The 24,657-nt window shown below is 42.3% G+C and overlaps 1 protein-coding gene across 1 annotated transcript in view; it reads left to right on the top strand.

The window, feature by feature from the left end:
- Window positions 1-24,657, top strand: part of CTNNBL1 (catenin beta like 1) — a 507,405-nt gene that overhangs the window by 452,985 nt on the left and 29,763 nt on the right. Inside the window, exons 12-13 of the mRNA XM_086932233.1 lie at window positions 7,569-7,666; window positions 12,457-12,537. Coding sequence (XP_086788359.1) covers window positions 7,569-7,666; window positions 12,457-12,537 — 179 coding nt within the window. The remainder of the gene's footprint in view (window positions 1-7,568; window positions 7,667-12,456; window positions 12,538-24,657) is intronic.

Genomic DNA, 24,657 nt, shown 5'->3' on the forward strand with positions numbered 1-24,657 from the left:
GCTTGGAGCTTTCTCTGGGGCATTTTGGCTGGGAGAGGATTTGGCGAGAAAATTATCAGAGCTCTTAAAGCTATGTATTTAGATCCGGTAGCAAGAGTGATGGTAATGGACGAGAAATCGGATAAAATTAATATTAAGAGAGGAACTCGCCAGGGCTGCCCATGCTCCCCCATTCTTTTCTCCCTGTATATTGACCCTTTTATCCAGAACATTTTAGAATGCCCTAGGATAACCCCTGTGATATTTAATGGCTATTCAAATAAAATTTTGGCGTATGCCGATGATTTGGCATGATTACTACAAACCTACAGCAGGCGCTTCCTATTCTGGCTCAGATGGCAAAGGTTTTTGGTTCTGGTTCAGGGTACCTACTAAACGAATCTAAAACTCAGATAATTTGCTCAAAAAATATTGTTAAGTCTGTTTCCAGATTCGTGGATTCTGCCATTTACTTAGGTGTCAAAATTAATGCGTCAGTGGATAGAATTGTGGAGGAAAATTATCCCCCCCTTATTATATCTATAGACGCTGAACTTAAAAGAATAGATGTGTTGCATCTTTCACTGTTAGGGAGGGTTAACGCATTAAAAATGTTAATGTTTCCCAGAGTATTGTATTTGTTCCAGGCTATTCCCTTATTTATTGATGAAAAAATAATGAAAAATTTGGAGTCCTTATTTATAAGATTCATCTGGCAATCAATACGGTAAGGTTAGGCGCTCCACCAACCTTATGTCACTACCCAGGGAAAGGGGTGGGATGGCACTCCCGAATTTAAGATTATATAATTGGTCTTGCCTACTGATTCAAATGTCTATTCTCTTTCAATGTGATCTTGGTACCGGGATGGAAAGTCTTGCAGCATAGTAACGCCCACCCCCACCCCACCCCCACCGATTTTTAAGATGCTGTTGGGGGGAAAGGCAACCGTCCTGCTGCTGTGTGAAGTTGAACAGAGGTTTTATAAAAAGGCTCGACTTAAGACCTTATTAGGGGCATGGTTACTTTGGAAATCTATCCTGAAATTCTTTAATGCCCCCAAGGTGAATTCTTATTTACTTCTGAGTAACTCCAGTCTTTTTCCTCAGCTGAGAGCTGATAGGAATCTTCACGTCTGGAAGGAATTGGGGGTTAAGACCCTTGGGGACATTATGGAGGGGGACAGGATACTCGGATTTGATGTTTTGCAGGGTAGATTCGGTATTCCAGCCAATAATTGGCTTCTCTATGGTCAAATAGCTCGAACCCTTAAGGTTTTAAGACCAAAGCTGTCCCCCAAGGTGGATCTCCCTCTGGTTGAGGTATTAGCTAGAGGATGCAAGAAGATCAAAGCAGTGTATAAACTTCTTGTTGAGAGGATTGAGGATGATATTGAGAGGACGGAGTGTAAGTGGGCAACTAAACTGGGGAATCCCGATGTCGACCTGGATCTTGCTCTCTGCATGAATGAAAAGATATTTCTGGCTTCCAACCTCCGGGCTCAGCATTATAAAACAATTTTTAACCTTTATCATACACCGACCAAATTATTTGCCTGGGTTATAAGGGAAGATGACAGTTGTCCTAGATGTAATGTTGGTCAAGCTGATATATTACACGTTTTTTCACTGTAATCGGTTGGTAACAATAAAGGACGAGATAATGAAATTCTGGGAGGGGCTGCTAGGTCATAAGATCGATCTATCCCCTACCCTGATGCTATTGGGAACGGACTCTAATCTGAACCTAGGGAAGGACGAGGAGGCCCTAGTTTTTATGTCAGTTGCAGTGCTTCGGATTTTAATCTCTGCAGGTTAGAAAGATGTGACCGCTCCCTCCTTCCAGATGTGGCTATCCAGATTATTGGGTATACATAATATTGAGTCCAGTCTATATGAATTGAAGGGGGCAAAAAAACGGGAGATGGGAAGAAGTATCTGGGCCCCGATTGCAGAGTGGAGAGAAGCAAGAGTCTGATATAGGAGGTAGTATGTTCAGGTTATACCTAAGATGTTCAGCTGGGGTGGCCCGTAGGAACTGTTTTTTAGCAAAGCTTTTTTTATTATTAACTATGTATTTATCTCTCTGATTGTTAATGCTGATTCTGTGTATATTGGTTTCAACTCTATGCTGGGCGTAAGTCCGGGCTATGTATGTTTGTATCAAATTCATCTTAATGTCTTTTTAATGCACCTTTTATTCCAATAAAAATATATAAAAAAAAAAGGTTGTCTTCACAATCTAAGTCCTTGGGCAGAAGCAAGAAGAAGCACAATAAGTCAAAGTAGGGTCTCTGCCCTTTCCTGCACTCTTGAACTCCAGAGAAGGCACCAGGGTGTCAATGAACCTCCAGGTACCATTCCCGACGTTGCAGAGATGATGCAGCCCTTGTTACTTTGCAACTGAAATTTCTGGTGCTTTCAGCGACACGGCAGCAGAGCAAGGACTTTCGTGAAGCCATGCCACACATTTTTCACTTTTTACAGGTTCCCTCTGGCATGCCTGCAAGCTCCAAGGAGCCAAAAGTTCTCCCAACTGGGCTTCTGCGGACTGGTCCACCCTCTGCACCAATTCGGCCCTCTAGATCCACTCAGGGCTCTAGACCAACTGCGGTACCAGTTCCTTCTCTGGTGTAACAACCAACCCCAGAACACATTCCACGTTTGCCAATACCAGTGCTATAGACTCTGGACATCGATGGCCAACCCATTGTTCTGTCCGATTCTGAGACACCGCCTCCTTGACTGATACTGCGCACATCTTTATTTAAGACGCAACCACTTTACCATCTTTCTGATACAGAAACAGTGCCCCTATTTCTGGAGGGGCTTGTGTCCTTCGTAAGTTATTTTACACAGACTTCGGTAATGGGGGCTATGATGCTGGGGATGAAATTGACCAGCTTGACCTAGAGGTCAACTGCTAAGAGGACCTCAAGATGCCAGTGGCTTAGATGCATCCACAGACACTGGCCTAGATTTCCACCCATGCTGAGCACTGTTTACCCTTCAATAATTTGATTGCATACTTGCAGTGATATTATCAATAATTCCCCAGAAGATATTGTAAGTGATGTAATATGTGTGGTAAACAGCTGTGCATGGCAAGGGAGCCAGTTATAGTAAGGTTAGGGCACGAGTTATACTTACCTGAAATACCTATACCAATAACTGGTGAAGTTCTGTGTTTTTTTTGTTGTTGTTTAGGTCAAAATGTTACATTGTTGCTGAACATTTCACCCAACTATAATGTTACTCAAACATGTGGTTTTTCAGGTGAATTTCTAGTGTTTTTCTTAAAAATTGAAAGAAATATATTGTTACCATACGTAAAGCCAAACCCCCCACATGGCCCCCCTCTCTGAGCCTTAATTGGCCCTGGGGAGCTTGCACTTTAAAACATTTTTTGCTGCGGATTCTAGGATCCTTTGTGAATTTGCAGCAAAATTACTTTGGATCAGTGCATTTTAACAGAACATCTACTCATGTCTCGCTATATATCCTTCCATCACAAGCCTCTAGCTGACTTAGGTTAGCAAATTTTATTTTAAAAGGGAACAGTAGAAAAGGATGTTCCTTAAGATACTTCTTGGCTCTCAAGAAACATGATCGTTTCTGACTTTTTCTCAGCCTTAAGTTCATGAGAACATTTATTTAATCATATATTCATGCTGATCATGCAGAAAATTATTCATGCTCGTTGTCTTCGGGACTGGATGGTTTTGTTAGATCTTTATGATGCATACCTTCTCATTCCTATTTAGGAGTGTCATAGAAAAATGTATTTCATTTTGCTGTGAAGGGCAAACTTTGCTATATGATGTCCTTCCCTTTGGTCTCTTATCTGTTTAAAGCTTATCACCAAGGTGAGTTTGGTGACGTTCTTCACATATAAGGGATTCAGATATGGCCTTATTTAGATGACTGGTTTATTAACATCAGCTCTCAAAATCCTTCCTTCCAACTCCTGCTAGGTGCGAGTAGATTCTGTCAATAGACAATAAAAGATCCACACTCATAACAGTGCTTAGAATGGCATTTTTTGGTCAGATGTTCAACCCTTTCCTCACCTGGAAAGCGTTCAGGATATTTGGCACATGTTAGACCAGTTTTCTTTCAGTCCTCTAAGAAGGCTTTGATGATGACTGCTTGGATGGATGCCTGTTTGTTTTGTCCACCAGACATCTGCATATGAGATTGTTTAAGTACCATCTATGAGGCAAGTGATTACAGTCCTATGGCAACCTTTTTGATAATCTGATTTGATTCAGCCATGGCACTGTTGACCTCGCCCAGAGATGCCTCTCAGCAGAGAATCGTGTTGTCCTCCAGGTACTCCTTTCACTGTAGTGAGAAAAGCATCTTTCTTGGGGTTGGACCTATCTAGGGAGCTGATCATTCATTGCCCTCTGAATCTAGAGGTGTTATTGCATACTTAACCTTGAACACTGAAACTTTTCTTTCCAGTCTGACATCCGCTCAGGTTCAAATTCCTTCAAACAACTCCTTAATGTTCTGCGTCTACAAAAGAGTAACAGTGTGAAGTTGCATAACCTTTTTGCACTTTTAGTGGGATATATGGCTTGCCAGTGACTCCCTGTGACTTTTGTTTCCACAAGGGTATTGCTCACATACAAAAATTCACATGCGATACAGACAAATTCAAACAGAAGATGTCTCTTTGCGAAACATTCCCTGCATGAACCCATTTTCTGTGTGCGAAAATAAGCTAAATTGTGTAATGCGCAATTTCCGAAACGTAAATTGTGTAATGCACAATTTCCGAAACGTCATGTCTTGCAATTTTGCCTGCTTACTTTACATTTTGCTGGAGCATAAAAAAGAGCCAGTGTGCTGTGCTTGGAGGTAGTTAATCTGTTGCATAGATCAAATAAAGGGGGTATCAGCTTCTACTCTTGCGAGTACCTGAATCTCTGGTTGGACAAAATAAGCAGGCTGTAAACAGAGAATCCTAAGTGGGAAAACCATCCATTAGTGCTCTGTTGGTGAACCTAATAGCTTCAGGTCTCAACAGAAATGCCATCCGTTGTGCTCAGTTAAATTTGTTTATGGCTAGCATTTTCATGGTGCATCCTCAAAGACTGAGTGATTCATATTCATTATACTTTTCCACCCTTTTCAATCATATCAAAAGTAGTTCAGTACATTGTAGAAGGTCCTGTGTCATCCTCCTTGCCTTTGGTCGGCTGAGGAAACCTTTGGAACTCAGCATTGATCCACTTTGGCCCCGGTCAGTTTGAGACAATTTGTTTATATGAAATGTCTCCTCCATTTTGCGCTCAAATCGAAGGTTCCTGCACTTACACGCCTGAATATTGAGCAGGAAGCTTTAAGGTCCCAAGCCTTTGTTAGCACGTTGTGAATGTGTTGGATGCTAGTAACAAGGGCTTTTGCTAAAGCACGATATTGATGAAGGCAAAGATTTTCTTAGTAGTGTTACTTGAAGGAATTGAATCCTTCATTTCTATTTGCAGAGAGCAGAAGCCGTTTATATGCCCCACTGAATTTTCATTAAATTTTCTGATTCGAAGGAAGTGGAACTATCTGTAAGGGGCCTATCCCCGGGAGTTTTAAAGTTCATTAAAAATGTTACACTTTGAAGAAAAAATCTCTTAAGGATTTAGGTACTCTGTCATCTGGAGTTAAAGCTGCTACTCGTGTTCTTATTAGAACAGTCGGTCCAACTTGTGAGCATTTGGAAAGCACCCATTATCTCCCGAGTCACACGTTTGTATTAACACTAATGTACTACAGAGCATTGAAGAATAGGTCATACTTTAAACGAGGAATCATGCAAGGTTTTCTGATACATGATTAGCTTCGTGAAATGGTGCTTTGGAAGTGGTTCAAGATGAGGATTCTGTTGGAGGGAGCACCCATGAAAAGAACAAGTTACTTACCTTTGGTGGTCATCTTTTTGGACGGTATGCATCTTCTCATGATTGCTCTTTGTGCCGAGGTCATGTCAGTCTTCAGTTACGTACTGTCAGACAAATATTGTTTTGTTTCTGATTTTTATTATTGCTTCGATTTTTTTTAGTCCTGACCTCTGTAGTGCATAGCTGATAAAGAAGATGTGCAATTGTTTTTTGTACAATAATGTTGCTGGACACAGATTGGTGGCACAGCGAATCCCAATATTCTAACAAGTGTTCTCTAGGGGCTCCAACAAATGGGAAGAGCAGCCACACCAATGCCCCTCAAGTTCAGGGTGATCCCAAAGTGTTGAGTCAAGTCCTTGTGATCACACCTAAGAACACGTGTGGAGTATTGTGCGGCGTTTCTGAAATCTGAGCCTTTTGAATAGCAAGACTTTTCACATAATACAGTGCCGGCTGCCGCCAATCAAAACTGGTAGGGCAGCGCAGGGGGGTGGAACAAAGAAAACTTACCTGACCCTCCGCTCCCGCTGCCAGCTGCCTCGTTCCCCGTGCTCCTGTCATCCCGGAAGTGGATGGGCCTGAAGGCACAGGCTCACCACCCAATCCAGACGCTGCTCTCTAGCCTGAGAGCAGCGTTAGGATTTGTCTGAGATGCCTGGTTTGCCGCACACAGTGCCTGGTAACCTGTGGCTTTTCTCCAATCGGGCTGCGTAACATAGCTGGGTTGGAGAAACATAAGTGCGCATGTCTGTTTGGCCGGCCTGAAACGCCCGCCAAACTGACATGAGCACTTATAGACCAGAGGTGGCACATATAAGCTGCTTCATGTCATCATGTCAGAAGATTGGATGGAGTTGGAAAATAGACTGATAGCACCACCTGCGCTCACATGGGAGTTATTGTAAGAGTTTCCAGATCCTGTCTGACGCCAGGGGAGATTCACAAGGTGTGGAATCTGTGATTAGCATATCCACCGGAAAGAACTTACCAAAGATAAGGAAGCAGTAAAAGTTAAATCTATGAATTCAACCAAGCACTTCACAAATAATCGTTTTCCTAATTTTCCTAGTCCACTTATGGGACAGAAGAGGGAGCAAATTCTCAACTGCTAGCCAGTATGGAAAAGCATGTCTTTTGTGTGCACACAAGCACTTCTCTGTGATACAATTGTTTTTGGTTATTGATTGCCTTGGTTTAAAAACGGATCTGTTGAAGATTGTTTAAGAAAAGTTCGTAGGTACGTTTATTTATTGCCAGCGATGAAAGGACAAGAACTCCATATTTGTATGCCAAAATTGTTTTGAATTTTCCATTATGTTATTAACTTACTTCGAGAGGCGTTGCGTTCACAGACTTAATTTTGAAGCACTATAAATAATAAATGTTCTTGCTGTGGTATAAAATTGTGCTCATTGTAATGACCTCATAAAGCTGAAGGTCTTTTGTGTGTAAATGTGAAACCTTGGACCAAGGTTTTTTAATTCTGGTATCCCTGTTAATGCCTCTGTTTACGAAGTCATCACATCGAACAAACTGTACCTCTCACTTCTGAATACATGATTTGTGGTGTTGTTATGAAGCTGCAGATGTCCATGGTTGGTGTATAAAGTTAATACAAGACGCAGGGTGTGTCAAGAATGAGATCTTCTGTAATGCCGACTCTGATTGATTCTGTCTCCCTTCTCAGAGCACGTCTGTTCAATCATGGCCTCCCTCCTCCGGAACTTGAAAGGCCAGCAGAGAACAAGACTCCTCAATAAGTTCACGGAGAATGACAGCGAAAAGGTGAGTCCCTTTTCCCCCACACCAGTTGTTCTGATTTTATATCATATACAAAGGGAAGCATCTCTCTCCTTGCACAACGCGATAGCTACATCCCAGAGCCCTGAATCGAGGGCCCGATTCACAGAACTAACTTAAGACAAAATCCTAAACTTACAACCATTTTGGTATTCACATAAGGCATGTACTCATTTTGTTATTCACAGAATGCAATTACTCATTTCGGTATTCACAGAAGTAAAGTTAAGTAAAGTTAGGACTCCTAACTTTAGGACTCCTAAACTGAGAGAAATCATAACTTTAAGACTTTCGGTATTAACAGAAGGCATTTAGGAGTCCTAAAGTTAAGACTCCTAACTTCTGTGAATACCAAAATGAGTAAGTGCCTTCTGCGAATACCAAAATGAGTAAATATCTTCTGTGAATACCAAAATGGCAGTAAGTTTAGGATTTTGTCTTAAGTTAGTTCTGTGAATCGGGCCCAAGACTTTTAAGTAATTTCAACAGGGTTCTGTTATTGGCGGGATTATATCATGCTTGCCTTTTTTGTGCTCATCGTGTTGTGCTTCTTCTAATGTCCCATGCTGCTGAAATAATTGGACTCAGGAAAACTGCTTGGTGATCGTGCCTAACTCCTTGCAGTGATTGCGAGAATAATTGTATTTATCATTTAGAAATATCTTCATTTGTGCAAAAAGGTAAAAACTATGATTTCAAAGTCAAGACAGTACAGCTGTCGAAGAGTGGGTTCCAGGGGTTAAACCATTATGATCCTCTACCCGCAGGATGACCTCTAGTTGAAGGTATAAGGAGTCCTTAGATTATTTTCGTGTGCATAGTACTACACGCCTCTCAGGCTAACACAAAGGATACCATTGCTGTGCAGATCCAACCCTCATTTATTAACTAATTGCTCAGCGTGGTTATTTGCCAAACTACCACCATTTAGTCATACTAGAACGAAGACAAACACATTTTATCACTATGTAACGCAAAATGTAAGTGTTTTGAACTGTAGATTAGGTTTTTAAGAAGTGGGCCCTATTGGACTACATTTCAGCCTATACTGCATTATTATAGGCACTATAGAACCTAATAATGTGTGGCTTAAAGAGTTAGATTAAGTTTCCTGCGTGTGGATCTCTAGAAGATTCATTCTGCCTTTGATTGGATTAAAGCCAGCTTTATGAATTTTCACCTCTGTCGCTGATCGAACCTAGTGCTACTAATTCTGATTTTCCTGAATTTGGCCGGATGGGTCTCGTTCTTAGAACTGCTGACCCTCAGCACTTTCTTATCTTTTGGGTATATTGTCTTTGGACTTGCCTGACTATGATGTGGGCACAGTTAAATATTTCTTGTTGGCCCTTTTAGCCTTTCTTCATTTGCCTGATAACCTGGAATCCCGTTTGGGATAAATAGGTGGGTGGTGCGTATGCGGTTAATGGTGCCTGAGAGAAATGTTTGTCAGCACGCTACAAGTCCTGTTCCACTGAAGAAGGAGCTGTGGAGAGCTCTGAAACGCGTTTGGACTTTATTTAATATGGTCTGTGAAGGCCTGTGTTCCGAAATAAAAGGTTTTAACCGAGCTTGCAGTCGGCGTATCTTTGCATCAAGGCACTTTTGGTTGGATATGTATTGGCAGTTAGGACGTAATAATTTTATGACATTCAAAGGTGCCCACTGGGGCTATATTAGGAATACCTTGATCTCAACCGCTATGTTTATGGCTGCTACGTCTTGTACATTTGCACAATTCCAAATGCAACTTTGCACAAAACTATTTGCGGATTTGCACAACAGAGCATTAATTGAATGATGTAGATGTATATATTTATATATGTATATGTATTTATGTATGTTTTATATCAATTATTTAATTTATATATTTGCAGATATTTGCACAATATAGCATTTTATAATGCGGTTGAACATAATAAGAGGTTGTAAATATGGTATTTTAATAATTTTGTGGTAACAGAAATGTGAGCTGTTATGCGAATGTCTATAACAACTTTATTTTTCAAAAGTACAACTTAAAATATGGCGAAAGTCTGTTTTTTATGTCCGTTGGCCCAGGGTCAGGTGACTTGCACATGCACTTGGCGGTCATTGTGTTGCACATGGAATAAATATTGCAAACTACCTGAGCGGGTCCATGTTCGTTTTTCCTGGCAAAATCTGGAAGGTGTAAACGGAGTTCTTGAGAGATATATATATATATATATATATATCTGTTACATTTTTACCAAGCACTTGCGTTTATCATGCATACCTTTACCACGAAAATGTATTAATTATACAGATAATTATAAACCCTTTATATGTACATAAAAAAGGGTTTACACTTACCTGTAAAATATGTACATTTAAATTTAAAACCTTAACCACACATATGCCTTTACTGTTCATGCCCTTACAATGAAATCTGTTGTAAAGGCATGCGTGGTAAAGCATATGCGGGGTAGAATCCTGCGTGGTAATGGTAACCGTGTAGTAACGGATGCGTTTTAAAGGCATGCGAGGTAACACCATACGTTACCATCTTGCCTTTTGTGACTGTCTCACGCTTTACAGATTACAAAATAATTTATTCATATACCTTCCGTGACACTCTTTGGGGTGGATATTCTCCCTAACAGCAAAGTTCCCAATTGCCCACTCTCCTTGCTGTTCTGTTGACTGGACAATTGGGAATGAATAAAGTTGCAACATAAATTTGCACACTGTCAGTGTTACTTAATCAGTTAGTCATACTCCTTGTCTTATTGTGCAGGAATAACCAATTAATAAGCTGGCATCGACCCGGGGTGGCACCTATAAGTGGCTCCATGTCTTCCCGCCAGGAGAATGGATGGAGTTGCGAAACAGACTGATGGCACGTAGTAACTGTTGTAAGGGTTTCCAGATTTTTTCTGGAGCCATAGGAGATTCACAAGGTGTGGAATCTGTGATTAGAGTAGCCACCAGAAAAAAGCATTACCAAAGATAAGGAACTTACTAGTCTATGCATAGCAGTAAAAGTTTAATCTAGGACTTCATCTAAACACATAACAAATAATAATTTTCATAATCTACTTATGGAACAGAAGAGGGAGCAAAGTCTCAACTGCTAGCCAGTATGGAAAAGAAAATCTGAGCTAGCCATTTGCCAATAAGCACAAAACAGTGCAGTGACTCTCATGTACAGTTGTAACATTGCTTTAGGTACACCTCACCAACAGAAGTCGGAAAAACCATTACTTGTATTGAATCTGAACTGAACACAACATATGTATGTTTTTGTGTATATGATATTTCTATAGCGTCAACCTAGCCGAAAGGCAGCAGAGGGCTGTACATGGTCAAAGACGAACATAAAGTAAACTAGTTATAGGGGGAGGTAGCTGGGTTGTGGGCGGTTAATGCACTGTGATATATTGCTCTTTAAAGAGGCGAGTCTTCAACTCTTTGCTAAATTGAAGCAGAATAGCAGTGGTCCTGATGGCTACTGGGATGTTGTTCCAGATCCCGGGTGCATTAATGGAAAAGGTCCGCTGCATTGCTTTCTCTGTTTTTTTGTATCTCTTAGTTTACAGTCGGACAGTCTCCTGGCTGTGGGTGTGCTGAGAGCCAACAAAGACGGTAGGCTTGTCTACAAGATAAGCTAGGGTGCTGTGGTGGTGGCTTTGTAAATGATGCAGCTGGTTTTGAAGACTGTGCTGGCCAACAAGGGGACCCAATGGAGTTCCGAAATGGCAATTGTGGCACCTCTGTAGGCTTAGAAAAGAATAGAAAACCCTCATCTTGCTAGAAATACCTGCAATGTCCCTTCACATTCTTGAGACATAGGATCCATTTATATTCTCTCGCACTGTCATGTCTCTTTTTCTACCTGTTGTGGTGAGACTAACTTCTTTGAACAAAATTTGCATTCAGTGAAATGTACCTGTGTCCCCCCCCCCCCCCCCCCCCCCCCCTGCCATTCTCAATTAAAGGAAGGGCTTTTAATCCAAGTTTTGCTAGCTTCTGATTGGCCAGTATTCATGACATCTAACCCATTATGCACCTTCTATCCTAACCGGACTGAATACTTCTGTTAATATAGTGTATTATCGCCCTTTGGAATAGGTTCTTAGGTTGGAACCTCCAGCCAGGTAACCTTTCCAAGGAGACCAAATGCTTTGCTTTTGGCCAGCCCAGAGCGATGGAAAAGCCTCACACTTTGAATTTTCCAAATAGGGAAACCTTAACACCTCCTGCAGCTCTGTTCATTGGGACAGCGAGCAGTTCCTGAATGCCCTTGTGGTTTAGCTTTTCCCAAGTAGGGCAGTACTTGTCTCTGATGATGATCTTTGTCTGATTGTAGGAAATGTAGTCTTCTGGCTAAGTTGCTAATGTTTGAACCTATGTACTTGAGTTATAATATCATCGCAGACACTTGGCTGAAAAAGTGTATTTCTGGTCAAATTATTTATTCAGTGTGTGCCTAAAATTGTTAGTATGTATGAAATGTAATGCAGTTGTAAAATTGTGAAATGTAACGTAATTCCAAATATCTGAAACGTAATTCAGCTGTGTGATTCAAATGTGTATATCTGCATTCATTGTACCTAGTTTTGTATTATCTCGCAACACTTCCCATTAATGTCGAGTAAGAAATCTGGTGCTCCCCAGCTAGGCTTGTGCTGTAGGAATACATAGGCATCTATACGTGCATACAGGTTGGTAATGATATGGGTATGAAAGGAGTATGCCATCAGAGTGTTGCCCTTTAAATGTACTCACATATTTCTGGATTTCTTTCCTCTCAGGTTGACCGGCTAATGGAGCTGCATTTTAAGTACCTAGATGCCATGCATGTTGCAGACAAGAAGATCGAAGGAGAAAAACATGTATGACTTGCCTTCTTTCTAATAATGCATCAAGTGATTTTGATTTTAGTCTTGCTCCTGTTTAAGGCTTCTTGCACCTTTCAATCAGCCTTTGTTTTTTGTCCCACGTTTGTCTCTTGATTTAGATGGAAGCATCTTGTCATTCTTTCTCTTAACCGTCTTATTTGAAATGTTAATTAGAGAACTTGAGTTCACAGTGATTAGTCTAACCATTGCTGGTACCTTCCTGTACTTGAATAAAAAGGAGGAAAACAGATGTGGAAAATGGGATTATGGGTTGGAGTCCATATATCAAGGCAATGAATTGGATACTAATTCATTGGGATACTTATTTTATTGCTTTCTATTGAGTGTTAAAATATCGCAACTTTAGTCGTTGCTCTTAGAAAGCACATGTAAGCCAGGGAAAAAAAAACAAAGGGAAAACATTTCAGTGGAGAAGAGAGAGTGGAGAGTAGGCAGACGAGGAGTTGGAGGAGGGTATGCTTGCTAATGGTTTTATCATATGGAATTGTAAAAAGGTCAGGCTTCTCAGAGTAGTGTGGGTCTTGATGTTCTTGCTTTTGTGATCTGTCTCCAAATTGAGTGCAGTCAGAGTTAGGAAAATGCCAAAAGTAAACTCATTAAACCATTTCTACAAAGTATTAAATTGTCACCGTGAGTTTTAGAGTTCAAGATGTAATATTTGTTTTGATTTTGAGATTTTTCCAAGCATCGGCTCACGGTTGCTGTGAAGGCCTCAGAAGATGAAGGTCTGTTGATGCTGCATTTAAACCGCCCTACAGACAGTGGATCTTTGTGTTATGAACGTGAATCCAGGGAAAGGGGGAAATCAATGATCTAAAATCAGCCATGTTGCCTACTGAGCTGCAGACATTCTAGATGCTTCAAGCTAATACAAACTGAGGGTGTAATTAATTAGTTCAATTTCTCCATTGGTTCCTCTTGTTCAAAGATGTTGGTGGGCCTTGTCCCTACCAGGCAGGTATCTTTAAAGAGTAACCTTACCCCCACTCACTACCCTATTCATTTTCCAACTAAGCGCTTCCGTGCATCACACACAGTGTAGCAGGCCCCTTTCTGTAACGTAATAGGAAGGAACTCTATAATCAAGCAAGCCACCAAAGCCTATCACTGGTGTGTGAGAGCTCTTTAAAGCAAAAGGATGCTTTTTTCCTTGGGTCAGCAGAAGGGTTCTTAGGTTGATCCATTCAAGCTGGGCTCTATAGTCTGTGTAAAGTTAACAGGCTAGCTAAACAACTGAAATACTTATGGCACTATGTCATAGGCCCATGCTTGACAAACACCACTTTTTTCAGATGGATCAATAAAGACTCAGTTGCAAAATAATATCAGTTGCTAAATATTTCTAATAAAAAGCAGAGCAGTAGCATATTTGTGTGGTTCATCTGTGTTCTTACACATACTGTACACTACTCACTTGCGTTTCTAATCCTATGTCTCAGCTTGGACCTTAGACTAAAATATAATGGCACAACTATACTTGTTTGTGTTCACTTAGTCAAAAATACCTTTAATATATTCAGTGAAAGTTTGTTTTAAAATCTGACACAGATGTTTTTGTAACTGTTTTTACAAAGTGAGTTTAGATAGTACTTCATTGCTTGAATTTTAATCTACTGCTACCATGGAGAATTTTAATTTACCTGCTACCATGGACTACTGCAAGTGCTAGACAAGGGCTTAAAAGGTTTTGCCCTGGTTGTACCCCTATTTATTTCAAAATTGCTACATTGAACGCTGAACTTGGTGAGCATAAAGTAAAGCATGGACTTAAAATGGCCTCCATTAACCTAATGTGGTGATTTAATTAATGCTACAAAAGGGGACACCTACCAGCAGCCGTTTTGAGGCAATTTCTGATTTCATTACGTAGTGTTATTGTTGCACCCACAAAACATTGATATTGTAACATTTAAGGATTGTGATTACACTTGTATAATTGTTTGTTTTTTATTACTTTTACTTCCTGGCAATCTTATATTTTCAAGCAGTACCCTATACCGGCTAGTGGTGAGACTGGAAACTGCTGTTTAAAGCTTTTTAAGACCGAAAATTGTGTGGCTAGTGCTGGCTCTATATGAAGACGCATCAGGCCACGTTTTTTTGCATTCCCTCTCCAATTCCCAAGTTGAACCAGCGTAAACTTCAGTGTGATTCTCTAGTGCAATGGATCCTTGCAAAGTTCTGGCCCAGCATTTGTTTTTGTACTCTAGTTGTTTCTTACAGTTTCCTTTTTTCTGTGGTTATTGCTGCATAAGCTGCTTTACTTTTATCACTAGTCATGTAGGAAGTGTACAATTAGGAGGAGGGTGCCCACACTCATTCTGCATTTCTTGCCTAGGCAGCAGTCATCGAAATACCACCTGAACTCTGTTTCCGTCCATCGGTGAGAGATCTCTGAAGAGTGGATACGAGCTAGTGGGCCTGATATTAGAGACATTTGCTTTTATCTTCAAAAAGAGGATTTGATTTAAGTATAGGTATGGTATCTAGTCCACCTTAGGTCAGTAAGGATGAGAGACACTATATTAAAGGCACCACTTGGTTGAAGAATACCCTTACAGACCACCCACAATCGATATTAATTGTTCATGCAAAGGCTTGACACCTGGACCCATAATATATTATACCTTTACCTGGATGCATCTAGTGCAGACCAGGTCAGTGTGTCCTATTACAGTAAAAGGCGCCCAGCTGCAGATTTGCACCTGCCATGTTGGCAGCACATTATTGAAAGACTGACCGGCTGTTTCAAACAACCAATGTCTTTCAATGTGCACAAAATAGTTCTATGGTTCTCAATGCTCATCGCTCACAAAAATTCCTTCCTCATATCAGATGTGAGCTGCGCTCTTCTATCAGCACTAACGCTCGGGACACCTTCATGTGCAAACTTCTCCTCCAGGAATTCTAGTACAACAGTCATGGTTGTATATTATCTCACCACACACTCCCCTCCTCCTCCTCCAATTAAGTGTGTATTTACTATTCTAACTCCACGTGAGCTTTGATAGTAGGGTAGGTTATAAAGCGGAACTAGGCAAATATAACTGCACTTTTAGTTTTTTGATACACTCGTTCAAAAGTACATAAACACACTATGGGGACCACTTCGCCTGACTCACCGGTCCTCATAAAGTTAGTGTTGACAAGTTTAATCCACTCTATGAGGAACGAGCCGGTCCTCACAGTGCGCTTTGTACATGCCCCCACATCTCTCACTCGTCACAACCCATTTGCACGTGTAATCGACCAAAGTTGAAACTTATCTCTCCTTGGAGTGCAGTAACTCAAAAGGACCGGTTATGTCCAGCCCCAATTTGACCCATGGATTTCTAGGCACTACAGTACAGGAAAAAATCGAGTTGTAATTACCTTCTTAGATTTATCACTACTTGCATATTGCAATCAATCAATCAATCAATACATTTATAGGGCGCACTACTTACCCGTGAGGGTCTCAAGGCACTGGGGGGAGGAGGGTGCTGCTACTGCTCGAAGAGTCCGGTCTTGAGGATTCTTCTGAAGGTGAGCAGTTCCTAGGTCTGCCGCAGGTGGGTGGGGAGGGTGTTCCAGGTCTTGGCGGCAAGGAAGGAGAAGGATCTTCCGCCGGCGGTCGTTTGTTGGATGCGGGGACAGAGGCGAGGGCGAGGCTGGCGGAGCGGAACTGGCGGGTGGGGGTGTAGAACCTGAGTCGGCCGTTGAAATAAGCTGGTCCGGTGTTTTGGAGGGCTTTGTGTGCGTGGGTGAGCAGTTTGAAGGTGATCCTCTTTTCGACGGGGAGCCAGTGTAGGTCTCTCAGGTGGGGGGTGATGTGGCTGCGGCGAGGGACGTTGAGGATCAGCCGGGCGGAGACGTTTTTAATGCGTTTCAGTCGTCGTAGGTGTTTGGCTCGGATACCTGCTTAGAGTGCGTTGCCGTAGTCTAGCCTGCTGCTGACGAGGGCCTGGGTCACTGTTCTTCTTGTTTCGGTGGGGATCCACTTGTAGATCCTGCGGAGCATGCTGAGGGTGTTGTAGCAGGAGGAGGTGGCGGCGTTGATCTGCTTCGACATGGAGAGGGTGGAGTTGAGGATGAAACCCAGGTTGCATGCGTGGTCTGTGGGTGTCGGTGCTGTTCCAAGCGTGTCGGCCACCAGGAGTCGTCCCAAGCTAATAGGGTGGAGCCGAGGATGAGGACCTCCATCTTGTCCGAGTTCAGCTTCAGTCTGCTGTTCCTCATCCAATCTGCGACAGGCTTCATTCCCTCGTGGAGGTTGGTTTTGGCAGTGTGTGGGTCCCTGGTGAGGGAGAGGATTAGCTGGGTGTCGTCGGCGTAGGAGATAATGTTGAGATCGTGCTGGTGGGCAACGTGGGCGAGGGGGGCTATGTAGATGTTGAACAATGTCTGGCTGAGGGAAGAGCCCTGTGGTATGCCGCAGATGATGTCGGTGGCTTTGGAGCGGAAGGGGGGGAGACGGACGCTCTTGGATTCTGGCTTCTTATAGGCGTGTCTTTAGTGTGCGGTGGCAGACTGTCCAAGGCTGATAGGTCCAGGAGGATGAGGGCCGATGTTTCGCCGTTGTCCAGGTGGGCCCTTATGTCGTCTGTGGCGGCGATGAGGGCTGTCTCGGTGCTGTGGTCTCTTCGGAATCAGGACTGGGATTGGGTCCAGGGTGTTGTTGTCTTCGCGGTGTCGGGTCAGTTGTGTATTGACGATTTTCTCGATGACCTTCGCCGGGAACGGGAGATGGGAGATGGGTCGGAAGTTCTTGAGGTCCTTGGGGTCCGCCTTGGGTTTTTTGAGGAGGGCGTTGATCTCGGCGAGCTTCCAGCTTTCCGGGAATGTGGCTGTCTCGAAGGAGGTGTTGATCACTTTCCGAAGTTGGGGTGCGATGGCTAATTGCACACAATGGGGGCATTAGAATGAGGATTCTGGGTTTTCAGTCCTCATTCCACCCACAACACACAAGGAGTAGTACACTGTTGCTTCTCGGACAACTCCCAACTCACCCAGTGGAGATGTTTAGGAGATGTATTCTCTATTCCTTTTTTGCGCCACAAGAATCCTTCATTTAAAGGAGACGCGCCACAACAATAGGACGTTGGTCAGAGAATCTGTTTAATTTTTATTTATTAAATGACATCCATTGTTTGTTCAAAAATGTGCAGATAATGGACGACACGTTGCGGCAATTTCCCTTCAACTGAACCATATATATAAAGAAGTACTAGGTCAGAAAATTAGGGTTTTCATTGAAAGGTTCTAGAAAGTGACTTTGCTTGCTTGTTTTTTACAAGAATGTTGATTTTTTAGCCTAGTTCCCTAATATCTTAAACATACTTTGTCTCATTGCTGTACACTTTAGTCATTTACGTTGATAGTGCTTGACCTTGATGGGCCAGTGTCTAATTTAGGGAATTGTTTTAGAATACTGTAAACTGGTGCACCCTCCCATCCATACGTTAACAGGTATATACTTGTCATGTGTGGTTGACACCAGCTCCACAGCAGTTTGTGATCTGTGTTTCTTTGTGTGTCACCTGCGATCAGTCAAGCTTGTCAATCCTGCCTCATTAGAGCCGTTGGAGCTCATTCTGCAACCCCAGGATCCCATCTCAGAGCTGTCTTCTCCCATCAGCCAGAGGCTTCTCAGCAAAAACAGGCTGGCAGATTGGTACTGGCATTCAGACGACTCTTTAGATGTGTTCACCTTGATGGCTGTGAAGGAAGGCGGTAGAGCGGGAGGAGGTGACCAGCTGCATGACGGTATATACTGCATCTGGTGAGCCTCAGAAGTCTGAGGGAAACATGAATTTGTTGGAAACGTTGACAGCGTACTTTACTTTGTTCGATATTGGAAACTTTAAGAGTAACGGCTTCTGATTGCCTCAGGGGCCATTCTAGTTCATAGCCTAGAATAGGAGTGCAATAGATGGAGGAATGTATTAATAGTGCATTTGATCTGCAGATCTCAAGTTCATGTCCTGCCGGGTCTTTTTGAAAGAAAGTCCTGTCCTGTAGAGATTTAGTTGCCTTCATTCAGTAAGTTTGAAATTTTAAGTCCTTCTCCTAGTGAGCAAGTGTTCATTTACCTATGTGATGTCTCTGTCAATGTTTTGTTAAACAATTAGTATAGACTCCAATAATTGAATTGTCAATGACATGCGTACATCCCCTCCCAGTGTAAGTGAATCTTGCTCAATCGCTCTGTAGCTGAGATCAATGCAATTTTGTAGCAATGGAATATAAAATGATGTTAAATGGTTGACCTAGAAACGCAAATTATAAGGTGCAATGTACATTCTGTAGGTGTAATGCACATTCTGTAATAGTACTTCTCATTTTAGCACGCATTAATACTGCCTGGGCAGACATTTTAACTCATTAGTTCCAGTTTAACACTTGACTATAGTATATGGCAACGGAGCTGTAAACCTTTGCAAACGGTCTGCCGCTTTTTAAAGTAAATTTTAACCTGAACTACAAGCAACTTCTTTTGGTAAATCTATAAATTAAGCTGCAGACAGTGGATTACCCCTGGCAGTATATTCATCATGAGTGATGGAAAGCATTTGAGACCCCACCTCCACCATTACTAGGGTATTGAATACTTGTCGGTCACCGACACCAACATTTTAGAACCCCCTTTTATTGGAAAGCGGCCAAAACCACCCAGCAGCGTTAGCATCAGCAAGTATTGAAATGGTTGACTTGTTGGAGTGAGCTCATTTGAAGGCTGTCAGCGACAGAACTCTCGAGGGACAAACGGACAAAGTAGTTCCACTCCAACCACGATGACGAAGCCCGTCCACCTGTGAAGTTGTACATCTGTAATGGTAAGCAAAGATCGCTTTGGATGGTTTCTGGTGACTATCGTTGCGCCATTGGACCGCCCACCTAAAGGAATTGGTCCGCTACATTTTGGCACATCCATTTTGCCCCATTTTGTGGGGTGAATACCTTAATAAAGATCGCATCCCAGATATTGGCATTATTCACTTTCTCAAATACATATAAAATGTTCACTGCGAGAGGTACTTGGACTTCTTACTAAATGAGGACGGGCATGTGAATGGCTGAAAAAGTTGCTCGTTTTTTTCCTTTTCTTTGCTTTAAGTAGAAGTACTCAAAACCTTAAGTAGTAGCAAATGTGCTCCTGTTCCCATGAAGGGCATTGTCATGCTTTTGTCCCGAAATAATTAGTTTCTTGAATTTCCTTTTTTTTTTAGATTGTGCCTTTCTAGTATGTTGCCTGCCAACACAACACAGCGTCCACTTGACGGTGATCTCTTCACATGACCCGTGCTGGCAGTTCCAGGGCGATAGGGTGCTCTGATGAGCCTCTGTCATTCTATCATGAGGTAGTTTTACCTCGGTCTTACAACCACATAGGCTGGCTGAGAAACACATTTGGTAATAGAATGTAGATGAGGCCCTTTGTAGTTATTGTGACTTTCTGCGGATATCACTTTGCAACATTTGGCCAAAATAAATGCCGCCTGACCTAAGGGGAGCGAGTCTTGGAACAGTTTGTTCCCCAGTATCTTCTGCACAAACATTTACAAATGTCAGTGTGTGGACTTGCTCACTCTGTGTGCCTTTTCTCAGGAGAATGTTGGCATTAGGTGTTCCTTTTCTCCCAAATCGTCAGAGTCTGCAAATCCCAAGCTCTTTTTGTAAACACTGCAATGCGCACTGCTCCGCCAGAACAAATGGAAGCAATTTCCATAAAACAGTAAGGGGTGGTTCAGCATTTCAGTTTATTCCACATGAGTTAAAACTGTGCTCCTCCTGGGAAGGGCCAGCGCCTCCGCATTTAGCGCCCCGCATTCTGTACCCAGAGCGGTCCACGAGTATTGGATGGTGCTTGCGGCTAAGATGAGGATCTGTAATGCCACCTCATTTAGTAGGAAAGCGCCAAGATTTGTTCTGTTTTCGAAATAGTTAATTAATATTTATCGAGTAAAAAAGGAAATTCAGACAGTGTCTGCACTCTCAGTAGATTGCATGGCCCAAAGGTGAAAAGGGTCACTTTTGTTAAATTTAGCAGTAAGAGAGAATTTCTCAAAAGTTATTGATAGAAAGTACTAGCTCTCAATACCCCAGGATCTGAATGCAAAGCCTTCAAGCGACTCACCGCGTGTCAACCGATCATGGTTTATGGGACTAGTGTAAGGTCTGTGTGCATCAATTCACCAGGGTTGTTCTAGGTAAAACCCTCCAGTTCAAAAGATGTGATTTAAATGCAAGCACTGGATGAGACACATGCAACATAGGGCTGAAATCAGTCACTCATGCAGTGATCCATACTTGAATACTTTCTTTGACAATCAATGATTTTGCTGTTGATTGGCAAGTCAACACTGAAGCCAATGTGTACCCACTGTATACAGGGAGCATAGTCTATCCATAACTCGTTGCCGCTCGGATGATTTAGGGCATATTTGTAATTTACCAGAAGATCATAGTAAGTCAACTTTCTCTCTGAAAAAGACAAACCAAGACTCTTTCACTAATTGAATGCTGTCCAGATGTCCAGATGTCCAGAATCACACTGCATCTTCCATCAAACCTTTGGATGGTTACTTATTGTCCAGTGGTTTTCTTCCCCCAAAGTGTAATTTTTTCTGTTATTTGTCTGTTGGCTTCACGGCAGTCTTGGTTAAACCATATTATGTAGCTTTACCCCAGCATCCACCCTTCAGCTACTACTGACAGAATAGCAATGCACCTCTCAATTTTTACCCTAATTTTATATTGGTGTATGCTTTGTGGCTAATTTACAGTGGGCCCAACAGTGACTATGAAAAGGTGCTTGCCAGTTACGGTCTGTCTCATTTCACCACCTCTCCTGTCACCATCCCTGCCTCTCTTGTCACCAGTGTGATCACCTGTCCCCGAGTCAGACTTGGGACTGGACTGAAAAAAATGATTGGTTATAACACCATAGACATAATCTAATCATGCGACTAAATAAAAGTCAACTTTTGACACATACATTTGTTTATATTCGGTTTATGTATTGCCTGTATCTCCCTTGCTTTTGTAGTACAAAATAAGATTACCTTTTTAGAATATTACTTCCTCAGGTCATCAGTGTCCTGGTTGAATATAACCCACCCCAAAAAAACTTAATTGGGGTGATTTACACCCTCAAGAAGAATTTTAAAGAACGGAATCATCACAGTATTTCAGGTATTGAGTTAAAAGTACACCATTTTTACAGTCGTAGTTTAACTTCACCCACGTTTTATAAGCGGTGCGCTTCGAATGTAGCTCTTTCTGTCGATTCCGGTGGGGATTGTGCGGAGATGCAAGTTGCGTCTCGCACATGCTGAGTCCTTGCTGGTCTGGCCGAGAGTTAGGAGAGAATCTATTATTAAGGGAGCGGCCATCAAGCGATCATTCCTGGCTCCGATGGGCAGAGTCACAGCAGGGCCAACACTCGCAAACTGACTATATAACAATGACTGGCTGACTGGCTCCTATAGACGGCAGGAGATAGCAGTAGCTGATGCGCCTGTTTCATCTGTAAAGAAAAGGTTGCGAGCATGTGTTCCTCCTTTCCCAATATTTCAGTTCACTCCCATCATTTGGTGTATTTTGCTTGATTGTGAAAGATAGCAAAGTACAGATTAGCTTGAGTGAACAAAGTTATTTTTATTGATTTTTTTCATCAGGTTTCATCCATTTTCACTCATTTGTCAGATTTTCATCGTGCAAATTTTCTTAAGCAGCAAGGCTGAACAGCCGACACGTGTTTCGCCCTGTGTGGCGAGTAGGGCCAGGGCTTTCTCAAGGCTATTTTTGTTCTCTCAATACAGCAATGTTTCACGATTATTTAATTCATTGTCCCGTAATGTGGCAGACATCATCAGCGGAAAGTCAAATTTTAGAGGCAGTCGCCATCAGCTCACTTGACACCGGGTAAATCCGCTGCATGCCCATTTCATCTGTAATGCTCAAGTATGTTTAATGCCTTGAAATGCAGTTGTCTCAGGGTGAAAATTTGAAAGGAGTCCGGAGAAGCCATACACTGCCCCTTTTCAAACCCTGACCCTCAAACTCTCACATAACTGTGCAGGGAGAGAGTTGTACCTGTGTGAGTGTAGGTAGAGGCGTGACAGTCAGTGAATAGAATGATTTGTGCCTTTGTGAATTCACGGAGAGCAATGTGCATTTGTGAGTCCGGGGTGAGCGGTGGGCTTTGTCCCTGCTGTGGTGTGCTTGTGTAAGTACACGTGCCTGCAGGGAGAAGTGTGCCTGTGCGAGTGCAGGGTGCAGCACATTACAACAGATCCATTGGCATTGCCAGTGCCCATTTGTTTTTGTCCTTATTTTTTCAACAATAGCAAATCTTAAGCAGAGAATCTGCGTTTTACCACAGACCAGTGATATTCAAACTGTTCAGGCCAAGAGTTATTCATGCCCTTGGGAAAATAATTGTGGGGGAGGGGGAGTTATGTATTGCACAACACATTTTGAGAAAAAAATGATTATCCTTATGGCTTATTTGCAAAAAGCACATTTTGCCAAGTAAGTATATCTGTAAAAGTTTTTTTCAAACGCACTTGTGAAGTATTTTGAGAAGTTTCAGTTATCCTCCTTGTAACAGGAACCGTCCCTCTGGACTTTCCTTTCTACACTCCCCTACCCCCCACTGCAGGGCAGGGCTCGCCCCAAAGTTGATTGTCATACACCTGCCCCGTCTCCTTAGTTCTCAAGCCTCCGGTGTCTTTGCAGCGTGAAAGCCTTCCTTTTGCCCCCCGTTCCCATGTTAACCTTTCAAGATGATTGCACACAGCCCTCATTGTATTTACTTTAGAGGGTTTGAGTCTCCCCTTCTCTTTCTCTGCAATTCACCACAAACCATACACGCGAGAAAGTTATATTTGCCTCTAATCCATTTCCAATTATAAATGACATTTTACGCCATTTGAGAAATAGAAATCATTTATAGTTCCCTTCAATGCTCATTGAATTGGCACCTTGGCAACATTATTACCCTATACTTAATACCCAGAGAAAATTATAGTTTTCTGTTTCCTCTTGCAGAAAGGACTTCATTTTCTGGTCTGTCAGAATCAATATTAGTTCAAAATCTTACGCTCAGAAGAAATTGAGAATGTCCAGGCTTTAAGGCGTGAGGGTGTTTTGCTCTTCTAGGCTTAGCAAAGTACCTACGAATAGGTCGGATGAACACCCTGACCAGGAGTGAGGAAGGCCTGCCTTTAACCAGAGAGGCTCTGCCTTTATTGTGAAAAATATTTATTGTTTTCATAGACGAGGCAAGGACTTGCCGCTATTTTACGTAACTGATGGGGGAATCTCTCCAAAAGGGCCCATACATAAAGCGGGTATACGCCATTAATGGGAGAAACAAGAATGCTCTTGTAGTGGTTGACGGATTTGCATTTAGTGATTGTAGTAGGCCATTTGCATAGTGTGGTCCAAGGACATAATGTGGTTGGTGAGGGTCTGGTCATGAACATTAAACCAAGGACCTGCCATTACTTTGAGCAAAGGCCCCTTTCTTTCAGTATCCGTGGGAACTCATGGAAGCAAATAAAATGCTGCCTGTGATGGAGGAGGTTTTTGGAGGCCCATGACAGAACGGTGGTCCGATGGTGGAAGATGTGTTGCTGTTTAAAAATCAAGCTATATACCTCATCAGTGGAGCTGTGTGTCAGTAGTAATCAGCAACCAACATTCTGCATTAAATAATGCTGAACACCGAAGGTGCTCCATGCCATGTCTGAGCAACAGCCAGGATTATTTGTCCAGACCGGAAATGGCAAGATTTTATAATGGTGTTATTTAAAGCAAGAGGTCCGATTGTCGCAGTGCTCAAAATACTCCCATTTTTGTCTAGTGGGAGTTTTCTTTAATTGATCGGGTCACAAATACTTTTTTGATGAGAACATTTGCGAGTTATGTAATATCTGTGCAACGAAGAGTGAAGTGTAGGTAACCTGGCATGGAGCACCTTTGGTGTAGGTAACCGTGTGGGTTATCAATGATTGTATCATCATTAATTTGTCTGGTTCCGCTCGCCAGTGGACTGATGTAGGTCATGTTTAGCAGCAGATAACTTGTAATACTGGAAAACGTGTC

The sequence above is a fragment of the Lissotriton vulgaris genome, chromosome 7 (genome assembly GCF_964263255.1).
Source record: "Lissotriton vulgaris chromosome 7, aLisVul1.2, whole genome shotgun sequence".
Lineage (NCBI taxonomy): Eukaryota > Metazoa > Chordata > Amphibia > Caudata > Salamandridae > Lissotriton > Lissotriton vulgaris.